Source organism: Diceros bicornis, chromosome 6, assembly GCF_020826845.1.
Source record: "Diceros bicornis minor isolate mBicDic1 chromosome 6, mDicBic1.mat.cur, whole genome shotgun sequence".
In the NCBI taxonomy this organism is placed as follows: Eukaryota; Metazoa; Chordata; class Mammalia; order Perissodactyla; family Rhinocerotidae; genus Diceros; species Diceros bicornis.
Window position 1 is genome coordinate 57,236,856 of NC_080745.1, and position 20,337 is coordinate 57,257,192.

The 20,337-nt window shown below is 37.1% G+C and overlaps 1 protein-coding gene across 3 annotated transcripts in view; it reads left to right on the plus strand.

The window, feature by feature from the left end:
* PCGF5 (polycomb group ring finger 5) overlaps positions 1–20,337 on the plus strand; it is a 121,224-nt gene that overhangs the window by 65,829 nt on the left and 35,058 nt on the right. For all 3 annotated transcript variants that reach the window (XM_058543522.1, XM_058543520.1, XM_058543523.1), the window contains exons 3-5: positions 13,092–13,188; positions 19,125–19,180; positions 19,297–19,356. In XM_058543522.1, the coding sequence (XP_058399505.1) occupies positions 13,092–13,188; positions 19,125–19,180; positions 19,297–19,356 (213 nt within the window). The remainder of the gene's footprint in view (positions 1–13,091; positions 13,189–19,124; positions 19,181–19,296; positions 19,357–20,337) is intronic.

The following is a 20,337-nucleotide window of genomic DNA, read 5'->3' on the forward strand; positions in this document are numbered from 1 at the left end:
ATTAACCATGGTTACATGTCTATGAGATAATTTTAATAACCCAACAAATCTCAGGAAATAAACATGTTCACACAAATAATTATTGAATTCTTTAAAATAAATAATTAGATATCAGGCACTTTGCCAGCCACTGGGGCAAGAGTGGTAAAAAAGATAAATTTGGGACTTAAACTCTATCAAGCAAAACTTTTCATAAGCCAAGAAGAAATTTCTACATGTATATTGGGATCTATCTTTTTCTTTTCCATGTGAACTCATCTACTCGGAGACTTCAACTACCTATGCTGTTGTCTCCTAGATCTTTATTTCTGGATAGTTCTTTCTTCTGATCTTCAGAATCCTATTGGATGTCCACTTGCATATCCTAAAGCCGCTTGGAACTCAGCATATAATTGGGATTTCCAAGCAAGAAATATACTCCACATTGAATGTATGAATGAATGAATGAATGAGATGTTAAAGCAAGAAATATACTTCACACTTGAGTCTCTTTACCTTCACTAACAAAACAGGGACAAACTCTTATCTGGTCTTTTTCTTTAATATCTCTCAAATTTGTCCCTTCACTTCCATCCCCCTGTGACTCTTCTTGTTCAGGCCCTCATTACTTCTCACCTCAGTCACTGCAGCCCACTCATAACCCATGTCAGAGTGGTGATCATTTAAAACAGCTTCCTAACTTCATCACTCACTCTTCAGCCTACTCAAAATTTCCTAAAGACACCCTACTGCCCTCAGGATAAATTAAAGCTATTTAGCTATGCCCATTTTCTGCCTGCCTCTTCCTCCCCCACCACCTAACACACGCACATGCACATACTTGGTTCAGTGCTTTGCTTGGAATTCACTTCACCTGTGTGCCTGGCTAGCAGTTACCCATCCTTTAAAACTGGTCTCCTCCGAGATATGCCACCCACCTGATACCACAGACATATTTGGGTTAAGTATATCCTTAGTACCTGATACTTGAGTGCTCAATAAAAGCTTAAATGAATAAATAAATGGCTAATCAGTTGATTATTTTATTGTATTTTTTCCTTTTAAAGATTCAAATGCAGTGATATGTAGCTTGAAAGGCATGTAGGCAGTGTTGGTTAGGAATTATGAATTTTGAAAAACTGTCTTCTAGAATATAGCTGGGAGCCTTGTGAGTCTTAGGGTGGGAGATGCTGGATTAGGGATTAGAGATTGGTGGTTCAAGATTAGACGATGTTCTGTCTCTTGTACCAGGGTCCTGAGAAAGTTTTTGAGGTTGCTTAGAGAGTATTTCCTGGTGGCTGTATAGGTTGTTGACTTAAAATGAAATTTTTTCACTTAAACTAAGAACAAAGGAGCTTTGTTCCTGCAGCTAAAATGTGACTAATACAATGCATTGGTTCTTAACTCTTTGGTGGTTAGAGGCCCCTTTAAGAATCTAATGATTCTTTCCTCAGAAAAAAGGGAAGGTTATAGACATGGAATTCTGTGGTACAGGAAAGGAGAGCTTTCTTCTTTTTGCCCTTTCAGAGATTATGGCAGTAAACCTTTAACTAAGAATGAATTCTTTAGAAAAACATATTGTTGTACTTAGTTTTTAACTTATGCAAAGAGAAGGGTTAATAGATAATTAAATATAGTTGATGTGACAATTAAGGGACTTGGTGATTTTATGTGGTATTATGTAAGAATGAAGGAATAACTTAATCGTAAGATGGTAAAATTTAAGTACTACCAACCATTTATTGTTTTTGAACAAGTATCATGAGTACACAAGTATGTAAGCTGCAGAGAACTCTTGATACGTTGATACTTCCATGTTTAAAAATCTTATGTTACATACACTTGCAATTCAAAGTGCAGTCTCCAGACTAGCAGCATCCACCAACAGCAGCATCTAGGAACTTGTTAGAAGTGCAAATTCTTGGGCCTTGCCGTAGACCTACTGACTCGGAATCGCTGGGGAAAAGGCCAGGAATCTGTGTAATAACAAACTCTTGAGGTGATTCTGTGGTGCACTAAAGTTTGAGGAGCACTGCTCTGGACCAGGCATTTATAATACTGGCATCTCTTGAACTAGGTAGTTTGTACTTTTAATCATACAGTAATTAAAATAAATGCTAATAAAAGATTAAAGAAATAGTTGTTATTTATTGGATGTTTGTCATATTTGTGGTCATGAGCTTTACATTCATTATCTTATTTAATCTTGCCAAGAACCTTTCTAGTTAGGTGGTATTATTTAATCATTCAGCAAATGTTTATTCGCAGCTGCATTGTGCCAGTCATTATTCTGGCCAGTGGGAACACAGCAGTGAACAAGGCAGGCATAGTCTGTGACCTCTTAGAACTTATGTTCTGATAGGACAGACAGACAGTAAGCAAGTAAATAATATAAATTCAGATGCTATATGTAACAAATGCTGTGAGGAAAAATAAAACAGGAAGGTCTTTCTTGGGAGTTACCATGTGAGCAGAGACCAAAATAATAGGAAGGAGCAAGCTATGAGAAGGTTTGAGGGAAGAGTATTTCAGATTCTTATTCCAGTGTTTTTCACAGAGAGAAGACTCAGAGAGGTTAAGTAACACAGCTAATAAGTGCTAGAGCTGAGTTCTGAATCCTGGATATCTGCCTCAGGCACATCTTCATACTAAATTATGGCATTGCCTTAGTTTTTTTTTTCTGTCTGCTTGACATTGGTATTTTCTAAAATTTCTTTAAGCAACATGTGAATTTAAGAAATATATATAATAAGCCTCTTCTAACTATGTTTTCATGACTGTATACCTGTCATTATATACCAAATCAGGATCTGAATTTATTATTAATTCTGAATAAATAGCCATTATAATGAAGAAAAGATATAAATTAACTTTTAATAATGTATTCTTTATAAAATTTGATTTTTAGAGTCAAGACTTGTTTTTAGAATAAAAATCAAAAGCCTAAATAAAAATCAAAGGCCTAAATATAAATTATAAAGTCTCAGTAGGTGCAAATATAATGTTTTAGAGTTGTACTGGAAAAGAGATCACTGGTGTACTGATGTTATATGTTTCAAACAGTATTTTGGCAAAAACTAGTCAATCATGAAAGTGATTATAGTGTTCATTTTGATGATTGTTTTTAAATAAGAAAGAATAATTATAGGTCTTAAACAATCTAGGTGTCATCTATTATTAGTAATAATGTTAAAGCAGAATTATATTTTAAGATATATGGTTCTTTTAGCTGTTGAAACTATGTGTTAGATAGTAAAGAATGTTTCAACAGTTGAGCAAAGTATCATAGGGGACACTAAAAGACAAAACTAGGGGATAACAAATAAACAAATGAAATTGTCTTCTCTATTGGCTTCTGAGAATAAATTATGTCTAGGCCAGAATGAGTTGGAACTATACCAATGATGTATTGAGGAAAAATATGTAACCTAAAATATAAACATATGCAGAGTTAGACATCATGGTTGGTGTACAGGTATGTTTAACAGTGTAGCATAAAGGTTGAATGTAAACATTAAGAACAAGTACAGTCCAACCTTGTAGAAAAGATAGAAGATAATTTCCTTATGGATACTTTGAAGACTTTTCATAACTACTGATGTTTTATAACTTAGTGGCTTTTACCAGACTACTGTGTTGTATCAAAAATTTAAAAACCAGTGAACAAAGCTATATTCTTTCAGAATGCTCAACCACTGACATTTCTTTACTCAGTTAACAGAAAATGATCATTTTATTTTAGAAAACTAAAATAGATTTTAATTTATATTGAATTAACTGATTTTAATTGTCAAAAAAATTACTAGTAAACTCAGAATCTCTTCCCTCGCTTTAGTTGAAAATGTAGGCTGATTTCTGATTTGACTATAATAGTACATTTATAGGCCCTAGAATCTTGGCTCCCTTTACTATTCCTAACCCTTGTGTCCTCATTTATTCCACAAATGTTTACTGAGCATCTCCTCCTCCAGGTACTATTCTGGGCACCTGGGACACATCAGACAACACAGTAGGCAGTAAGTAAATCATAGTGTATATTAGAAGGTGATAAATGCTACAGAAAAAGGGACAGTCAAGCTGAGTAAGGGAAATTGAGCAGTCAGTGGGAAGGTGTTACAATTTAAAATAAGCCTGTGTTCAGGGTGAAACTCATTAAGAAGGTGACATTTGAACAGACTTAAGAGAGTAAAGGAGTTAGCCAGTCAGACATCTGAGGGAAGAGTATTTCAGGTGGAGGGAATAGCAACAGCAAAGGCTTCAAGGTGGGAATGTGCCCGGCATGTTGAGAAGTGGTCAGGAGGCCAATGTGGCTGGACAGCAGTGAGTGAAGGAGAGTTCAAAGAGGTGATGAGGGTGGACGTGGGTCATAGGTACAGTGCACAGTTCTTGTATGGCCATTTTAAGGATTTTGGCTTTTACTCTGAAAAAAATGAAGACCCATTTCAGGCAGAGTTTTGAGTAGAGGAGTGACATGATCTGATTTATGTTTAAAAGCATCACTCAGACTACTATTGAAAATAGACCTGTTAGGCTATTACAGTAATCCAGGCAAGAGGTGGGGATGGCTTGCACCAAGGTGGTGGTGCTCGTAAAAGTGGTCAGATTCTGGTTATATTTTGAAGGTAGAGACAAATTTGCTAATGAACTGTATGTGGATCATAAAAGAAAAAGGAGTCAAGGATATTTTCAAGATGTATGACCTGAGAAACTCAAAGGATAAAGATGTCATCAAATCTTAAAGGAAAGGCTGAGGGTGGAAGTTCAGGAGGTTATTTTTTGGAAATTGAATGTAAGCTGTGAGGCATCCAAATGGAGATGTCCAGTTGGGAGTTAGACTTCCGAGTCTGGAGATCTAGCATATAGATCATATTTAAATGAAGAGAGCACCGAGGGAATGAGTGTAGATAGAGAAGAGGACCAAGGACTGAGCATTGGGGGCTGAGAGGAGGAGTCAGTGAATAGGAGGAAAACAGGAAGTGTGGGATCCTGGGAGGCAAAGTAAACACATGGTGTCAAGGAGGAGGAGGGGTCACCTGAGTCAAATATGTTGACTAAATTGAGACCAAGAATAGCTAGACTTAGCAACACGAAGGTCACAGATAATCTTGTCAAGCAGTTTCAGCAGTGGAGTGGTAAGGAATGAAAGTCTGGATGGATGTGAGGGGATGGAAATTCTTTAATTTCCTGGTTTCGATAATTGTACCAGGATTATGTAAATATTTCACCTTAATGAAGGTAAAGAAAGGATGAAAAAAAGAATAGGAACATAGGAATTGGAGAGAGTGAATATAGGTAGCTCTGAAATGGAGTGGTAGCTGACAGGGGAAGTAGAGTCAACAGAAGTTTTTTGTTTTTTTTTTTTTAAAGATAGGGAAATAATGTTTGAATGTTGGTGGTAATCTTCAGTAGATAGCAAAAGACATATGTAGGTGAAAGGGGAGAAGTACTGGAGCAATGTTCTTAGGTCATTGGGAGGGGATGTAGTGCACACAGTGGAGATTGGCTTTAGATAGGCCCATGAAAGTTCTGGAAACAGGCAAGAGTACAATGTGTGGATGCTAGTAAGTGAGTAGGTGTGGTAGTATGTTTCAGGGTTTTTTTTCTTTTTTCCTTTTGTTTTCAGTAAAATAGGAAGCAAGGTCATCAGTGGAGAGTGAGATTAGGGGAGGATATGTTGAGGGTTTAAGGAGAGAGGAGAAGGTATGAAGTACTGCTGAGGAGCATGATGGGCTTGGGGTGTTGAGTATGACTGGCAGATAAAGGACCCATTTGAGGTTCCTGGTCATGAATTTAAGGGGAGAGACCAATCTGCATGGTGCATGTTTTTCTCCCACAGTGTTCAGCTGTAATCTTGTAGAAGCAGATTATGTAGAGAGTTGGATTCAGCCAAGGTTAATAGTTTGAGTAAGTATGATGAAAGAAGAGAGAGACGAAGTAGTTAAAGTAGAGAAGAGCAGAGCTGTCAAGAGTATGTGTAAGTGATTGTTCTGATTGATCACGGAGTTTATATTGATATGAGAGGAATGAGGGCCTCACTGCACTCGCTGAGCTGCCAGACTCTACCCTTATCTTGCAGTCCCACTTGACGCTGTAAGCCTGTTTGTGGAAGTAGAGTAACCATTCCAGCCTTCCTGGACCTTTTGGTCTCCTGACCTACTTGGTCTAAGAGCCCCCCTTGCAATACTTAAATCCCAGGACTCTGTCCTGACCTGTTCAACAGGCTCTGCTTTGCTGCTTGTTCCTTTGTCCTGGCAAAACAAAAATAGAGCATTTTACTTAGTAGAAGGTAATGCTATCCTTAGTATTCTCCCTGAAATTGCAACTCATGTAGGCCTTTGAAAGAAATGGGCCATGTATAACATAAGAGAAATAAGGACATTCGTTAGTTCTCTATGTAAGTAAAACCAGGAGATACTGTCTGATATAAGCAAATTACAACTATTCTGGAAAATTTTAAAAAAAAATAACGTCAGTTTCACACGTAAGAATATGTATCAAAAGCAGGAAACTGATGCCTCTTGTCTTTGCAGATGACCACAGTTTACTTATGAACTGTTAGCAGATCATAGATAAATTTTTCAAAGGCAAACTATGTCAAATGAATGTTATCAAGAAGGGCATATAAAGAAAGTGAAGTGCTTAAGGAAGGAAGAAAAAATATGCTTCTATGTTTACAGATAAAACCAACACCTTCAGGTGATTTTAACAAAGGAAGTCAGCATTTGATCACTTTTCATAAACAGAGCCTTACTAATCAATGGCAGCTCCAAGGACATGAGAGAAAAGACTATTATTGTTTTATTTCAGTGATAACAGAATTAGTGCTCGAGAACTTTGTGTAGATGACTTTGTGTCATCAAAGCTGAGAACCTAGCTCTCTGATACATAAGAGAGATGTGGGGTGTACCATACATCCAAGATAGCAACAACAAATGGTCCTTGTACCTGTTGTGAAGACTCTTCTCCCCAAGAACTTGAAGATAAGGAAGTAGGATAGCCCTTTAATAGTTAAAACTATGAAATCAACATATAATAGTGCTTCAGAGCAGGTATATGCAAAGTGATCAGAAAGAGACAGAAGAAGGTAGCTCCTTGACCAGTGGGGCTGTGCTGGAGTTGTATTAAACATATAAAGTTAAGGAAGGAATGTATAATGGAGAAGTGTTGGTTAATCTTGGACCCTCCACCCCATAAAAAGAAGTACCATACATGCAAGGTAGGCAGTTCCCATTCTGGTGACACAATGTGTTGTAAATATCATACTGGAGTTTCAACGCTGGCTCTAGAGTGGCCATGGCTGCAGAGGATTAATACCAATACCTGATAGACATTTCAGATTCCATTAGCAAGATCATCTTTTATTTCAGATGGATGCATCAGACTAATCATAGTTTGATGCCATTTAATATTTGATTACTCTGATTCTCCTTGTTATGATTTTATGCTCACCCAGCGATCTAATTTATAGTCATAGCCCATATTTATTGAATATTTACAAGTTACCAGACACTCGTTTACACATTTTATATGTATTATCTCATTTAATCCTCACAAGAACTCTGTGAGATAGTACCCTTGTTCTCTCCCTTGTACATGGACCCGCAAAGTAAGTAATTTGCCTAACAGCAGAACTTGGATTCCTTGGATTCAAATCCAGGCAGTCGGCCTCAAGATTACCTTTTATCTAGAACAGCTGTGCTGTACTCCCTTGGCTTCTCATATAAATCTGCATTATAGGGAGAGAGGGCGTTAATCACATATTCTTTTGGTTGTTTTGTCCTGTGACAGTGATTTCCTAATGGTGGATAATGAAGTGACTTCTGATTATGAATTGGCAGAGGACCAAATCTTGGAATGAGGCAACCTAACAGAGGTACTAGTCAGTAAAGATTTTGTGGCCAGCTCCTGGCCTCCCTTGGCCAGGATTTCCCATGTATCTTTTTACTGCCTCATTGAGAGAACTTTGCCAAGTTAGAGTCCTGGTGCTAATCTCCCAGAGATTCTGATTTAATTGATCTGGGATGGGGCCCATGAATCTGTTCTTTAAAGAAATCTCATTGGTGATTGTGGCGCCCATCTAAATTTGAGAACCACTGCTTTAGATGACACAATGACTATTTCTCTATTAGTTTGTACCACATCCTAGTTCAAATCTAAGAAATGGTAAAAGGAAGGATTCACTTAGTAAACTTTAGGCAGAAGTTTAATGATGTTTGTGATGAGCTAAATATAAAGATCAGTTAAAAATATGAAATCTTGATGCCAAGGACCAAATGTTACTGACTTTAAGATATATTGCATAGCGGTTGAGATTTTAGACCTGGAGCTGCACATGCCATCTCTGCTACACAGCTGGGCAGCTGTAGGTAGCCTGCTCAGGCTCTCCAAGACTGCATTCCTCATTTTCCAAAGGGAGGTGGTAACAGTCCATACTATAACCTATACAAAGCCCTGAACCCAGAGCCTGATATTTGGTTAGTTCTCAGTAAGTGTTAGCAGTTGTTGCTATTTAAGTGTTTTTCCAACCGGAGATATCTTTGGTGAGCCTAACTCTCTCTCTGACCTGGGTATTTCTTGTGGCTATAGCATCTGTCTATAGAGTGGCTGGTGAGAATAAAGACTCTAGTGGGTCTCCATATACAGTCTTAACCTCGGACATTTTAACATTATTCTTAGACCAGTTGAGTTAACCAGTACGGCACTTAAGCAATTGGAGAGCTTGGCATTAAATCTTTAAGATATTTTTAAAATGTATTTTACAGCTAGTATAAACCAAATTATAAACAAAGAATCAAAGGTTTTGTAGTGATGAGAAGTTTTAAGCATCTAAGGGAAAGCAAATCCTCATTTTTCTCTTTTCATTTTCAGTGAACTTCTGGCTTGGATTTCCTCAGGTTCTAATTTGTATAAGGTTGTGCTTTATTTAACAGCTTTTAAAAGCATGTGAAAGATGTGTTTTCTAGAGATTTTTTTTTTTTAAAGAATAAATAAGCTACTTTTTTTAAAGGGCTATTTTGTGCAAAATATTCAGTTTGAAAGGAGGTCTAATTCTACAAGTAGATATATTTAAGGCTTCTAAAATAAGGAGTAAGACATGCTTTTTCTATATATTGTAGACCTATAGAAATAGAAGAAAAATGTATCATATAGGCATGCATTATTTAAGAAAATAGACCCTGGATTCAAATCCTGGCTTTAACCACTTACTAGCTCCGTGATTTTAGGCAAATTGCTGACGTTTTCTACTCAGTTTCTTCATCTGAATAGGCCTAATAATATTACCTAATTAATAGAGTTGTAATGAGGGTTAAATTATTAAATTGTGTTGAATTAAATATTTGCGGAAGCATTTAGGGTGGGGCCTGCTACGTAAACTCTTTAATAATTATGATGACATTTATGACAACCACTACCAAATCATCTGAACAAATAGGAAAACTAGAGTAAAAGTACTGTATTTATACATCTTAAATTTTTCTCTTTCTAAAATTATCTGAAAAAAATTTTTAATTAAAAATAATTTTTGGCCTTGGCCTCTGAAAAAAATTTTTCTTTTAATGTAATGCTTAACTTTATGTAATGAGGTTAATTCCTATGCCCCATGGGATGGCTTGTCTCATGTTTACTTGGTGGTCAGTCTTAATAGAGATGCTGCAGGTGTTGGGGGGATGGTATTTCTACATAACATTCTTTTCCTTTGTAGATTTTAAAAAAGTCTTAAAAATTTGACATAAAGTTTGTGATTTCTTATCAGAAAACCTGGATTCAAGTCTCTCTGCTGCTTATTCATCAGAGTAGACAGGTTACCTGGCCTCTGGGAACCTCTTCTCCTTCATCTGCAAAAGTAGAATAAGATATTGTATCTCAAATGTTGGTGTGAAAAATAAATTCACCTCTTCATGAGGCTCTATATGTATAATAAGATTGTTCAGTAGAAATAAAATCTGAGTCACCGGTGTAATTTTATTTTATTTTATTTTTTGTTTTTGTGAGGAAGATCAGCCCTGAGCTAACATCCATGCCAATCCTCCTCTTTTTTTTTTGCTGAGGAAGACTGGCCCTGGGCTAACATCTGTGCCCACCTTCCTCCACTTTATATGGGATGCCGCCACAGCATGGCCTAACAAGCGGTGCCTTGGTGTGCACCCGGGATCCGAACCCGGGCCACCAGCAGCGGAACGTGCGCACTTAACCCCTACGCCACGGGGCCGGCCCCATCCAGTGTTAATTTTAAATTTTCTAGTATCCACATTTAAAAAAAGAAACAAGTGAAATTAATTTTAATGTATTTTATTTAACCCAATAAGTCTAAAATATCATTTCAGTATGTAATTGATGTAAAAATTATCAATGAGATTATTTTTTCATGCCAAGTCCTTGAAATCTGGTGTGTATTTTACACTTACAGCATGTCTCAACTTGAACTAACGACATTTCAAGTGCTCGGTAGCCCCATGTGGCTGGTAGCTACCATATTGGATAGTCCAGATCTAGAATATAGATTAATATTCCCCATCAGCATCCTTGGGCACTGGTGTTGCCTTGGCCTTAAGCAGTTAACACAGAGTTATTCTTGAAACTGTGTGCACTTCTGGATGGATGAGCCTTACATTTCTTTCTTCACCAACCTAGATTAGTATCTTTGCCCCCACGAGGACAGGGTCCTACCCTTAGCCTTCTGGCTGATGCAGGTGAAGACTTGCTCTGGGCGTGTCATGTGCCTCTCTATTTGGCCAAGGCTGGTATACAACCGGGAATTCCTGAACCACTTGAGTTTGATAAACCTTTTGAACCACAAGGATACAGAGATCCAGGGCAGGATCAGCGCTTCAGGATAGGATCGCGCTTTATAATATCCCTTCATTCTTGCTCTTATCTGTCCTTTTTTGCCTTCTTTCCCAAATTTCAGAGACTTATCTGGTGTCACTAGGAAAAGAGCAAATATCAGCAATCTTCTAAAGGAATTCAGCTTCTCTGTCCTCTGCTTCAGTATGGCTTAACAAGGCTGACCCTCTCTTCCTAAACATTATTTTGACTTTTTAAAAGACATTTAGAACTTTTTGGGAGCCAGGAGATTTGGGGGATGGAGGAGGTATTCATATCTAAACTTTATTTTTTAAGGTTTTCTGATACTAGCTTTCATCCAAATTTTGGGAGAATTGTAGTTAAGGAGTGTTACCGTAATAGCTGTATGTAATGGTAAAAAGAGGTAGAGAAGATGGGATTCAGGTACTCATCCAACAAAAAAATCTGCTCAATGTCACCTTCTCAGAAAGTCCTACCCTGATCACTCTATCTAAAATAGCTGCCAGCCTCCAGCACTCTCTCTCTCTCTTTTTTTTTCTGTAAATATCTTCTTGCTAACTAAAATTCTTTGTTTGCCTTCCCAAATAGAATATAAGCTCCATAAGGGTATGGACTTTTTTTTGTTTACCCTTGCATCCCCACCTCCTAGTTCAATGCCTGGCACTCAATAAATGCCTATTGAATCAATGAATAAATAAGTGAAAAGTAATACCAAGATATTATTCTCTATATGTACTAATGGTTTTTAAATTAGATACCTAGTAGACTTCTTCCCTAACTGTTGTTGCTCTATCTAGTATATGTGATATGCTTGAATATTCAGACCTAATCACAGTGGTAGGTATCCTAGTGTTTACTCTTAAGACAGACTTTTACTTCTTTTAGATAGTGTCGGCCATGAGGAGAGGGGAAAGAAATAGTTTGTAATGGAGTTGTAAAAGGGAGGAAGGGGAGCTGATCTATACTAGGCGAAAATTTCAGATTATGCAGGATAATAAAATGGACGAGGTAATATTGGGATAGGGAATGATTGGAAATGTTTTATAGTTCAGGTGCTGTAAATACATCTAAGATTTTTCAGCAAGACTGTGGCATAGCAGGTAATAGAAGCTTAGGGAAAAAGTGAGAGGGGTGCATAGCAGAGAGATTAGCATTATTTGGAGGAAATGTGGACTATATAAGGCTTGTGGCCAAAAGCCACAAATTATATTTCCATTGTCTTTGTTTAGAATCTTTATTTAAAATCTTGTTTACCCCTGTCAGTTTCTCAGTCATTCTTCCAGTTTACCTCTTGTGCCTTTGTATCAACTTGATGCCACTACCCATACCTTGTGCTCCATGGAATTATGCGACCTGTGAGCACAGATTCATCATACTCTACAATGGCCAGAAGTTCCATTATAACTTCCAGTTTGTTCCGGAAGCACCCTGCCAATAAAAAGTAATCTGAACATGCTGAAAACTGAACTGTTATTAAGATTTATGTTGCATTCAAGTAAATATTTAGCAAAAGAAGTAAATGCGGACTTATCAATTTTTACCTTTCTTTATTCTGCTTCTTTAAATGAGAAAACCTATTGTTTTATGTAAATGTGCCAGCTCTTTTATAGTAGGTAGTATGAATACGTTATTTGGTTTGTGAATATATTTAAGAAAAACAATAAGCAAAATAATGTATACTTTTTTTATTAAGGTAAAATTGGTATATAACATTATGTAAGTTTCAGGGGTACAGCATTATAATTCGACATCTGTATAGACCTACAAAGTGATCACCACGAAAGGTCTGGTTACCATCCATCGCCATACAATTGACCTCTTTCAACCCATTTCACCCACCCTCCAATCTCCTTCCCCTCTGGTAACCACCAGTCTGTTCTCTGTATCTATGAGTTTTTGTTTTTGTTTTGTTTGTTTTGTTTTCTTAGATTCCAAATATGAGTGACATTAAATGTTACTTGTCTTTCTCCATCTTACTTATTTCACTTACCATAATAACCTCAAGATCCATCCATGTTGTCGCTAAGTCTCCATTGACGGGTGAATGGATAAAGATGTATATACATACAGTGGAATACTACTCAGTATATACTTTTAATACTGTGGCAGTAGGCTTTAATTTCACTTGGGGTTTTTTTTTTTTCCCCCCACAATGTTAGGATTTTAAGGTTTTATAAAGTTTGATTAAAGACTAGTACTCTACTTGTAGTAGGTGATTTTTAAGGACTATTTCTAATTACATTTAGTTTAACTTTAAATGATAGTTCAGATGTTGCATTTTAACCTAACATCTTCTTTCTTCTTAGTCTGTAAGACTTGTATTGTCCAACACTTTGAAGATAGCAATGATTGTCCAAGGTGTGGCAACCAGGTTCATGAGACAAATCCATTAGAAATGTTGAGGTAAGTAAATGTATTTTATAGCTCATCTGATTTAAATAAATTATATAAATTCTTAATAAGTTTTATTATACATCATAATATTTTCATGACTCAATTAATACAGGTTTTATGAATTTTCTAATTTTCATTTTAAAGCATTTTATTTCATTTTAAAGTATTTTATTAAAAAGAATTCAAAAATAGGCTGTACATCTTAAGTATTAATAAGAAATACATTTCCAAGTTAAAAATTATAGTTTTATCTCAGGCTGTCAGAATTACTTTAGTTATAGTTATTTTCAGTATTTCAGTACTGTACTTTTGTTGAGCTACATGGTAGTGGAAAGAAAGCAGACCTAACAGTCAGGAAAACTAATCTTTTTGCTATTCATTTTTTAAAGTTTATCATATATTCAAAAAAGAGTATACAAATATTTATGCAAAACGTAAAGAAATTTTTTAAATGACTACCGTTTACTTAAGAAATATAATCATATATTTTTAAAGCTGGAAGTGGTCTATAAGATCCTAATCCAAACCTTCTTTTCCAGATTAGGAAATTGAAATTTATAGAAAGGACACGAGTTTGCTTAAGGTCTCAGCACACTCAAATATCACTTCCCAGCTACAAGCCAGGCGTCCTCACCACCTACCCGTTTTCTTTCCACTGTGCCTACCATAGCTCTATCACAGATCAACTGTGTGATTTTAGGGAAGTAAACATGTAAAACCAGAACTGGACATTCCCTAGATAGCCTTTTATAATGCTTATATCTGTGTGATGTTGCCATCATACTATAAATCTGGATTTGCAAGTCTTACATTTCAGACTTTTTTTTCCTATTTTAGTGCCTGTAGTTGGAGTAATTTGTCTATAGGTAAATGTCCAGCCAGGTGGTTTTCAAAGTCTGGTCCCCAAACCAATAGTATCTTGTTAGAAATGACAATTGTCAGACCCCACCTCAGACCTGCTGAATCAGAAACTCTGCGAGTAGAGCCCATCTTAGTTTAGCAAGTGCTCCGGGTGATTCTGATATGTGGTAACATTTCAGAACCATTGGTCTGCTGTAGTCTGCAGTCCTGAGTGAGGCTTATGCTAGTTGGATTTATATCGGTGCTTTTCAGCCAGGGGTGATTTTTCCCCCTAGGTTACATTTAGCAATGTCTGGAGTCATTTTGATTGTCAGGTCCAGGTGGGTGCTACTGGCATCTGGTGGGTAGAGGATAGGGATGCTGGATGCTACTGAGCATCCTACAGTTCACAGGACAGTCCCCCCAAAATGATGCAGCCCAAAATGTCAATAATGCTGAGGTCAAGAAACCCTGATTTAAATCATTCAGAGGAGAACTTTCCCTCTCAAATAAATTATTTCCTAATTTTTTATGAAAAATTATGAAAATTTTTATGAAGAATTATGAAAAATTTTTATGAAAAACTCCAACAGTTAATAATTATTACCTATTCCATTTGAAAGTGCTGTGTTGTAAGAAAAATTTTCTTAACTTTTGATTTTGACCATTAGATACTTGAAGGAATCCAGTCACTGTTTAATCAGTTCTAATCCCTTGGCTAAAGTATGGATATCATATATTTTTTTAACTTTTTATTTGGAAATAATTTAAAACTTAACAAAAGTTGCAAAAATAAAAGTAGTACAAGAAACGCTTGTATTCTCTTTACCCACATTGTCTATTGTAAACATTTTATCTCATTTGCTTTATCACGTAACACATATGCTTTCTCTCTCTATTTTTTCTGAACCATTTGAGGGTACGTTATGCACATCATGACCCTTTACCTGTATATACTTCCATGTGTATTTCCTAAGAATAGAGATATTACCTTATATAGCCACAGTACAATTACTTTGGTATAATACTTTAATCTACCCTCCATATTCCTGTTTCGTCGGTTTATCTAATGGTATCTTTTATAGAATGTTTTTTTCCATCCTATTTCACTAAAATTACTACAAAGGGATGCTTTTTTAAGACATAAACTCACAGAGATAATAAAAACAAAAACTTCAGTATTCTTGGCAGGAAGGACAACTCCTGTAACATAACAGGTTCCCAGTAAATACATGAAAGGATGAGAAGCAATGGAAGCAACAATGGGAAACCAGAGAGCAGATTGACGGTAGAGATGGCTGAGCAGACCCAGGTACCTAACTGTACTGGGAAGTGTCAGGGGGAAGATCTTTACCAAAGGTTCCCCCAATAGCTTTCTCTTCTTGGCCCAAACTAGTTCACATGCCAGCCCCTAGGTAAAGGGTTGGTGTGGGGCTTTGAGATGCCTTAGCAAGTCATGATTTATCCCTAAGGCTAGACACAATGCTCCAGAACTTAATCCGATTTTGTTAGCAAGAAATAAGAGGGATTAACCCTTTAATAGGTAGCAGTGTCTGCTACACAAGTATCAACAAATTTATCTCCTAAGTACACTTTCTCGGGAGCTATTGGAGGATGTGCTGGAGCATAAACCAAGGAAGAGGAAGGGAATCTAACATAGTAGAGAGGTGAAGGAGTATGGCGGTTGTGCAGCAGACCCTGAAAACAAGCAGTCTGTGTCTCTGCTGTCCAGTGTGGTAGTCGTTAGCCACGTGTGGCTGTTGAGCACTTGCAATGTTGCTGGTGAACCTGAGGAATGGAATTTTTATTTAATTTAAATTAAAATCTGAAATAGTATAAATAGTTTCCCATTAAATCAAACTATTGTTAAATAAATAAAAATTACTAATGAAATATACTACTAAATATATTTTAATACATAAACAAAACATTATTAAAATTAATTTTACATAAAACATGTAAAATACTTTTATTAATGTGCCTACCAGAAAATTTAAAATTACATATTTGACTCCCATTATATTTCTGTTGGACATCACTGATATAGATGGTAGGAGGAGGATGGAGAACTCTATGAGGGAATCATTCATTCAACAAATATTTACTGAACACCTACTATGTCCAGGCATCATTCTGGGTGCTTGAGGTCCATTAATGGGCAAAATAGATAAAAGTTTTTGCCCTTGTAGAGTTAATATATTTGTAGGGAGGAACAAGCAGTAAACAACTTATATGAAATGTTAGAAAGTGAAAAGTGCAAAGGGAAAAAAGGAGAAAGTGCTGCAGGTGAGGGGGGATCAGGAGTGTGAAGGAGGGGACAGACTGCAATTTTAAATAAAATGGTGAGGATTAGCCTCGTTGAAAGGTGAGATTTGAGCAAAGAATCGATGGCTGTGAGGGAGTTAGCCATGTTTAAATCTGGGGAAAGCACGCCTGTTCCAGGTAAAAGGAACAGCCAGTGCAAAGGGCCTAAGTCAAGCATGTACCTGCAACTTGTTTGAGGAACAGCAAGAAGACCAGTGTGGCCGGGGAACAGGGAGAGAGGGAGAGAGCAGTGGGCGATGTGGTCAGAGAGACAATAGGAGTCCAGGGGCCTTGTAGGCCACTATAAAAACTTTGTCTTGGGGCCGGCCCGGTGGCGCAGTGGTTAAGTGCGCATGCTCCGCTGCGGTGGCCTGGGATTCGCAGGTTCAGATCCCGGGCGCACACTGATGCACCACTTGTCAAGCCATGCTGTGGAGGCGTCCCATGTAAAGTAGAGGAAGATGGGCACGGATGTTAGCCCAGGGCCAGTCTTCATCAGCAGAAAGAGAGGAGGATTGGCAACGGATGTTAGCTCAGGGCTGATCTTCCTCACAAAAAAAAAAAAACAACTTTGTCTTTTACCCTGAGTGAAATGGGGAGCCACTGCAAGGTTTTGATTAGAGAATTGACATAACCTGGCTTAGTTTTAAAAGGATCATTTTAATGACTGTGTTGAGAATACACTGCACATAGCAAGGCAAGGGTAGAAGCAGGGACAACAGTTGGAAGGTAATTTGAGTGGTCCAGGTAGGAGATGGTAGCAGTAGAGGGGGCAAGAAATGGTTATATCCCAGATATATTTTGAAGGAAGATCCGGCAAGATTTGCTGATGGATTGGGTATAGGGTGTGAGTTAAAGAGTAGAACATAACTCTAAGATTTCTGATCTGAGCAACTGGAAGAATGGAGTTGTCATTAATTGAGAGAGGGAAGACTAAGGATCGAGCAGGTTTGCAGGGAGGGGTAGATTGGGAGTTTTAGTTTTGGACATGTTGAGTCTGTTAGTCATTTTAGAGAAGACAGAAAGTTGACAGATGGATATACAAGTCTGTGATTCAAGGGGAGAAGTCTGGGCTGGAGATAAATGTTTGGTAGTCTTCAGCATATCGAAGGTATTTAAAGCTGTGAGACAGGATGAGATCACTTAAGGGAGAGAGAAGAGTAAAGGACCAAGGATTGAAGGCTGGAGCACCCCAACGTTGAGAGATCAGGGAGAAGAGAAGGAATCAGCAAAGGAAACTAAGAAGGCACAATCAGTAAAGTAGAAGGAAAATCCAGGAGTATGTGGCTTGGAAGCCAAGTAAAGAAAGTGTATCAAAGAAGAGAGAGTGATCAGTGTCAGATGTTCTTCATGGGTCAAGTAAGGTGAAGGCTGAGAATTGATGGTTGGATTTAGCAACACGAAGGTCATCAGCCTTGACAAGAGCACTTTCAGTAGAGCTGTGAGGCAAGAACCTAATTGGATTGTTTCAAGAGACAAGGGGAGGAAGAAGAATTGGAAATAGTGAATATAGACAGCTCTTTCAAGTTTTGCTACAACTGAGAGCAAAGAAATGGGACGGTAGCTGTTAGGGGAGGTACAGTCAAGGTTTCTGTTTTGTTTTGAGATGGGAGAAATAATGGTGTGTTTGAAGGGAATGATCCAGTAGAGAGCAGAAAGTTAATGTAGGAGAATAGGGTGGAGGAAGGATTGCTGAAGAAATGTTCATGAGTAAGTGAGAGGGAATGGAATTCAATAGCATAAGAGAAGAGATTGGCTTTATATAGGAGCGTTGATAGATCATCCATAGCAACAGGCAGAAAGGCAGAGTACCCGAGCGCAGATGCTGGAGGTAGATATGATGGTCAGAGTCTGTGGAAGTTCTTCATTGAGGAGAAAATATTTATCAGCCAAAAGTAAGTATGGAGAAAGGGGATGTCAGGGCTTAATGAAAGAAAAAAGTGTGTTATCCAGGAAAGAGAGAATAAATGGACTGGGGAAGTGTAGTATGATTCCTGGCAGCCTTAAAAGCATATTGGGTTGTAGTTATGAATTTGAAGGGGTGTGGTGGTGTTTTTCTTCAGCCCTGGGTGCAAGCATAGTTGGATTTAACTGAAGTTGTGGTTGTACCACATAATTTCGTGCAAGTGAGAGAGGGACAAGGGAATCGAAGGTACATGCAGAGGTGTGGCTTTAATGACTGACTGTAGATTAAATCAATGCTAAAGTGTATTAGGAGGACAGAAGGGACGTCAAGTTAGTGAGAGATGTCTCAGAGGTACAGGAATGAAACTCGTTGATTCCTGATATGTTTGTACATAGTGAGAAGAGATTCTTATAGAGAATCTGGAAATAGGTACATAGAAAATGAAGAAAAGAAAGCAATTAACTAACTCCAGGAAGAAAAAATAGTCGAGTGAGGGGATATCTATAATCAGAGTACACTGTGAATATTTATATAATCATAACCATGTAAACACTGATTATTAAACAAAAGATGGCACTAAGACATCAGGAAGATGAGAGTAGGGGAAAAGTGTATGTTGGGAGGAAAGGATGTGGCAGGGTGATATCAGAGAACTAAACCTTTATCTTCCATAAAAGGAAGTCAGAAAAATCTAGACAGCAGAAAAAGCATGGCTTTGTAGGAAAGGCTAGGAATAGGTGTACTCCACACGCAGAGGAGTTTGCTATAGTAGATGTGCTAAAATTGTATATGTTCTATATTTTGTAATACATGTAAGATACAGATCTCAAACTGTTTACCTATTGGATTTTGATGTCTTCATTGTTAGTATATTCTCTTTTTTCCTCTTTGAAAGGTTGGATAATACATTAGAGGAAATTATATTTAAGCTGGTCCCTGGACTACGAGAACGTAAGTTGCTCCTTGGCTTCTTGCAGATTTTTGTGTTTTATGAAATCAGTATTTCTATTAAAGATTTCATGATTGTTTCTATTATTTTTATACTTCTTTTTTCTCTTTTAAATTAGAAGAACTTGAGCGTGAATCTGAATTTTGGAAGAAAAATAAGCCTCAAGAGAATGGACAAGGTGACTTTTTCTTCTGTATCTGATAGAATCTCTCAAAATGGTCAGCTTTTTGTAGCTTTGGTGGGCTAGTATCTCTCAAACTCCAATTTCTCCTGTATGAAATTCATGTACCCGTTTATTTACATTTATGAACCTTTCTCTCATTATGAACCTTTTGTATAAAATCATGAGATTTTATATAAATGTATGTAAATCTGGAGTCACTCCAGTTGTTGGTAATTGGAAATAGGGGAAATTGGACTTCTAGAAGAGAAAAGGAGATAAAACAGAAAACTGATCACTGATTATAACAATATTTGCTGGAGAGTTAAAGGAAAATTAAGTAAGAAATACCCATAGCCTGCAACTACACAGTGAGAGGTTTTCTGTTTTGTTTTATTTATTTTATTTTGTATGTTTGTTTTAATAGAAGAGGAAACCAAGATGTGGCTGAGAGACAGATCAGGGGATCTTGCTATGCTTTGATAATCTGGAGTGAAGTTTTTATGGGTGGAGCTCAGATGATACAAATTTATGTATTCTGGGATTTGAAAAATATTTCTAGGTGCTTATGGGAACTTTCCCCATGACCTATGCTAAGTGTCCAGATTTCTCTTTTGGGTTCCAGGAGACTCAGCAATCATTAATTTTTACTGTTTGCCAGCAAAGTGGCAAACATTACTGGGCAGAGAAAAGGCTTTTAGTATTTATATAAATTCACACAAAGGGGAAAAGAAGTACAATATATCTGAAATTCTAAGGAAGTAGTTATCGTTTCCCATTGTTATTTAATATGAGATTTGTTTCAGGATGACCTAAATACCATTAAATCTTTCAAGGATGTATGTTTCTTTTTATAGGCTCGTTTGTGAGCTTAATCTCCCACCCCTGGTTTTTCCATAAGATTATGGGATTGTCGATTATACATAATTAAGATGGAGAAGAAAATGCTGTCTTTCTCTTTTCATCTGTAAAATGGAGATCGTACTTTTATTAGTTCAA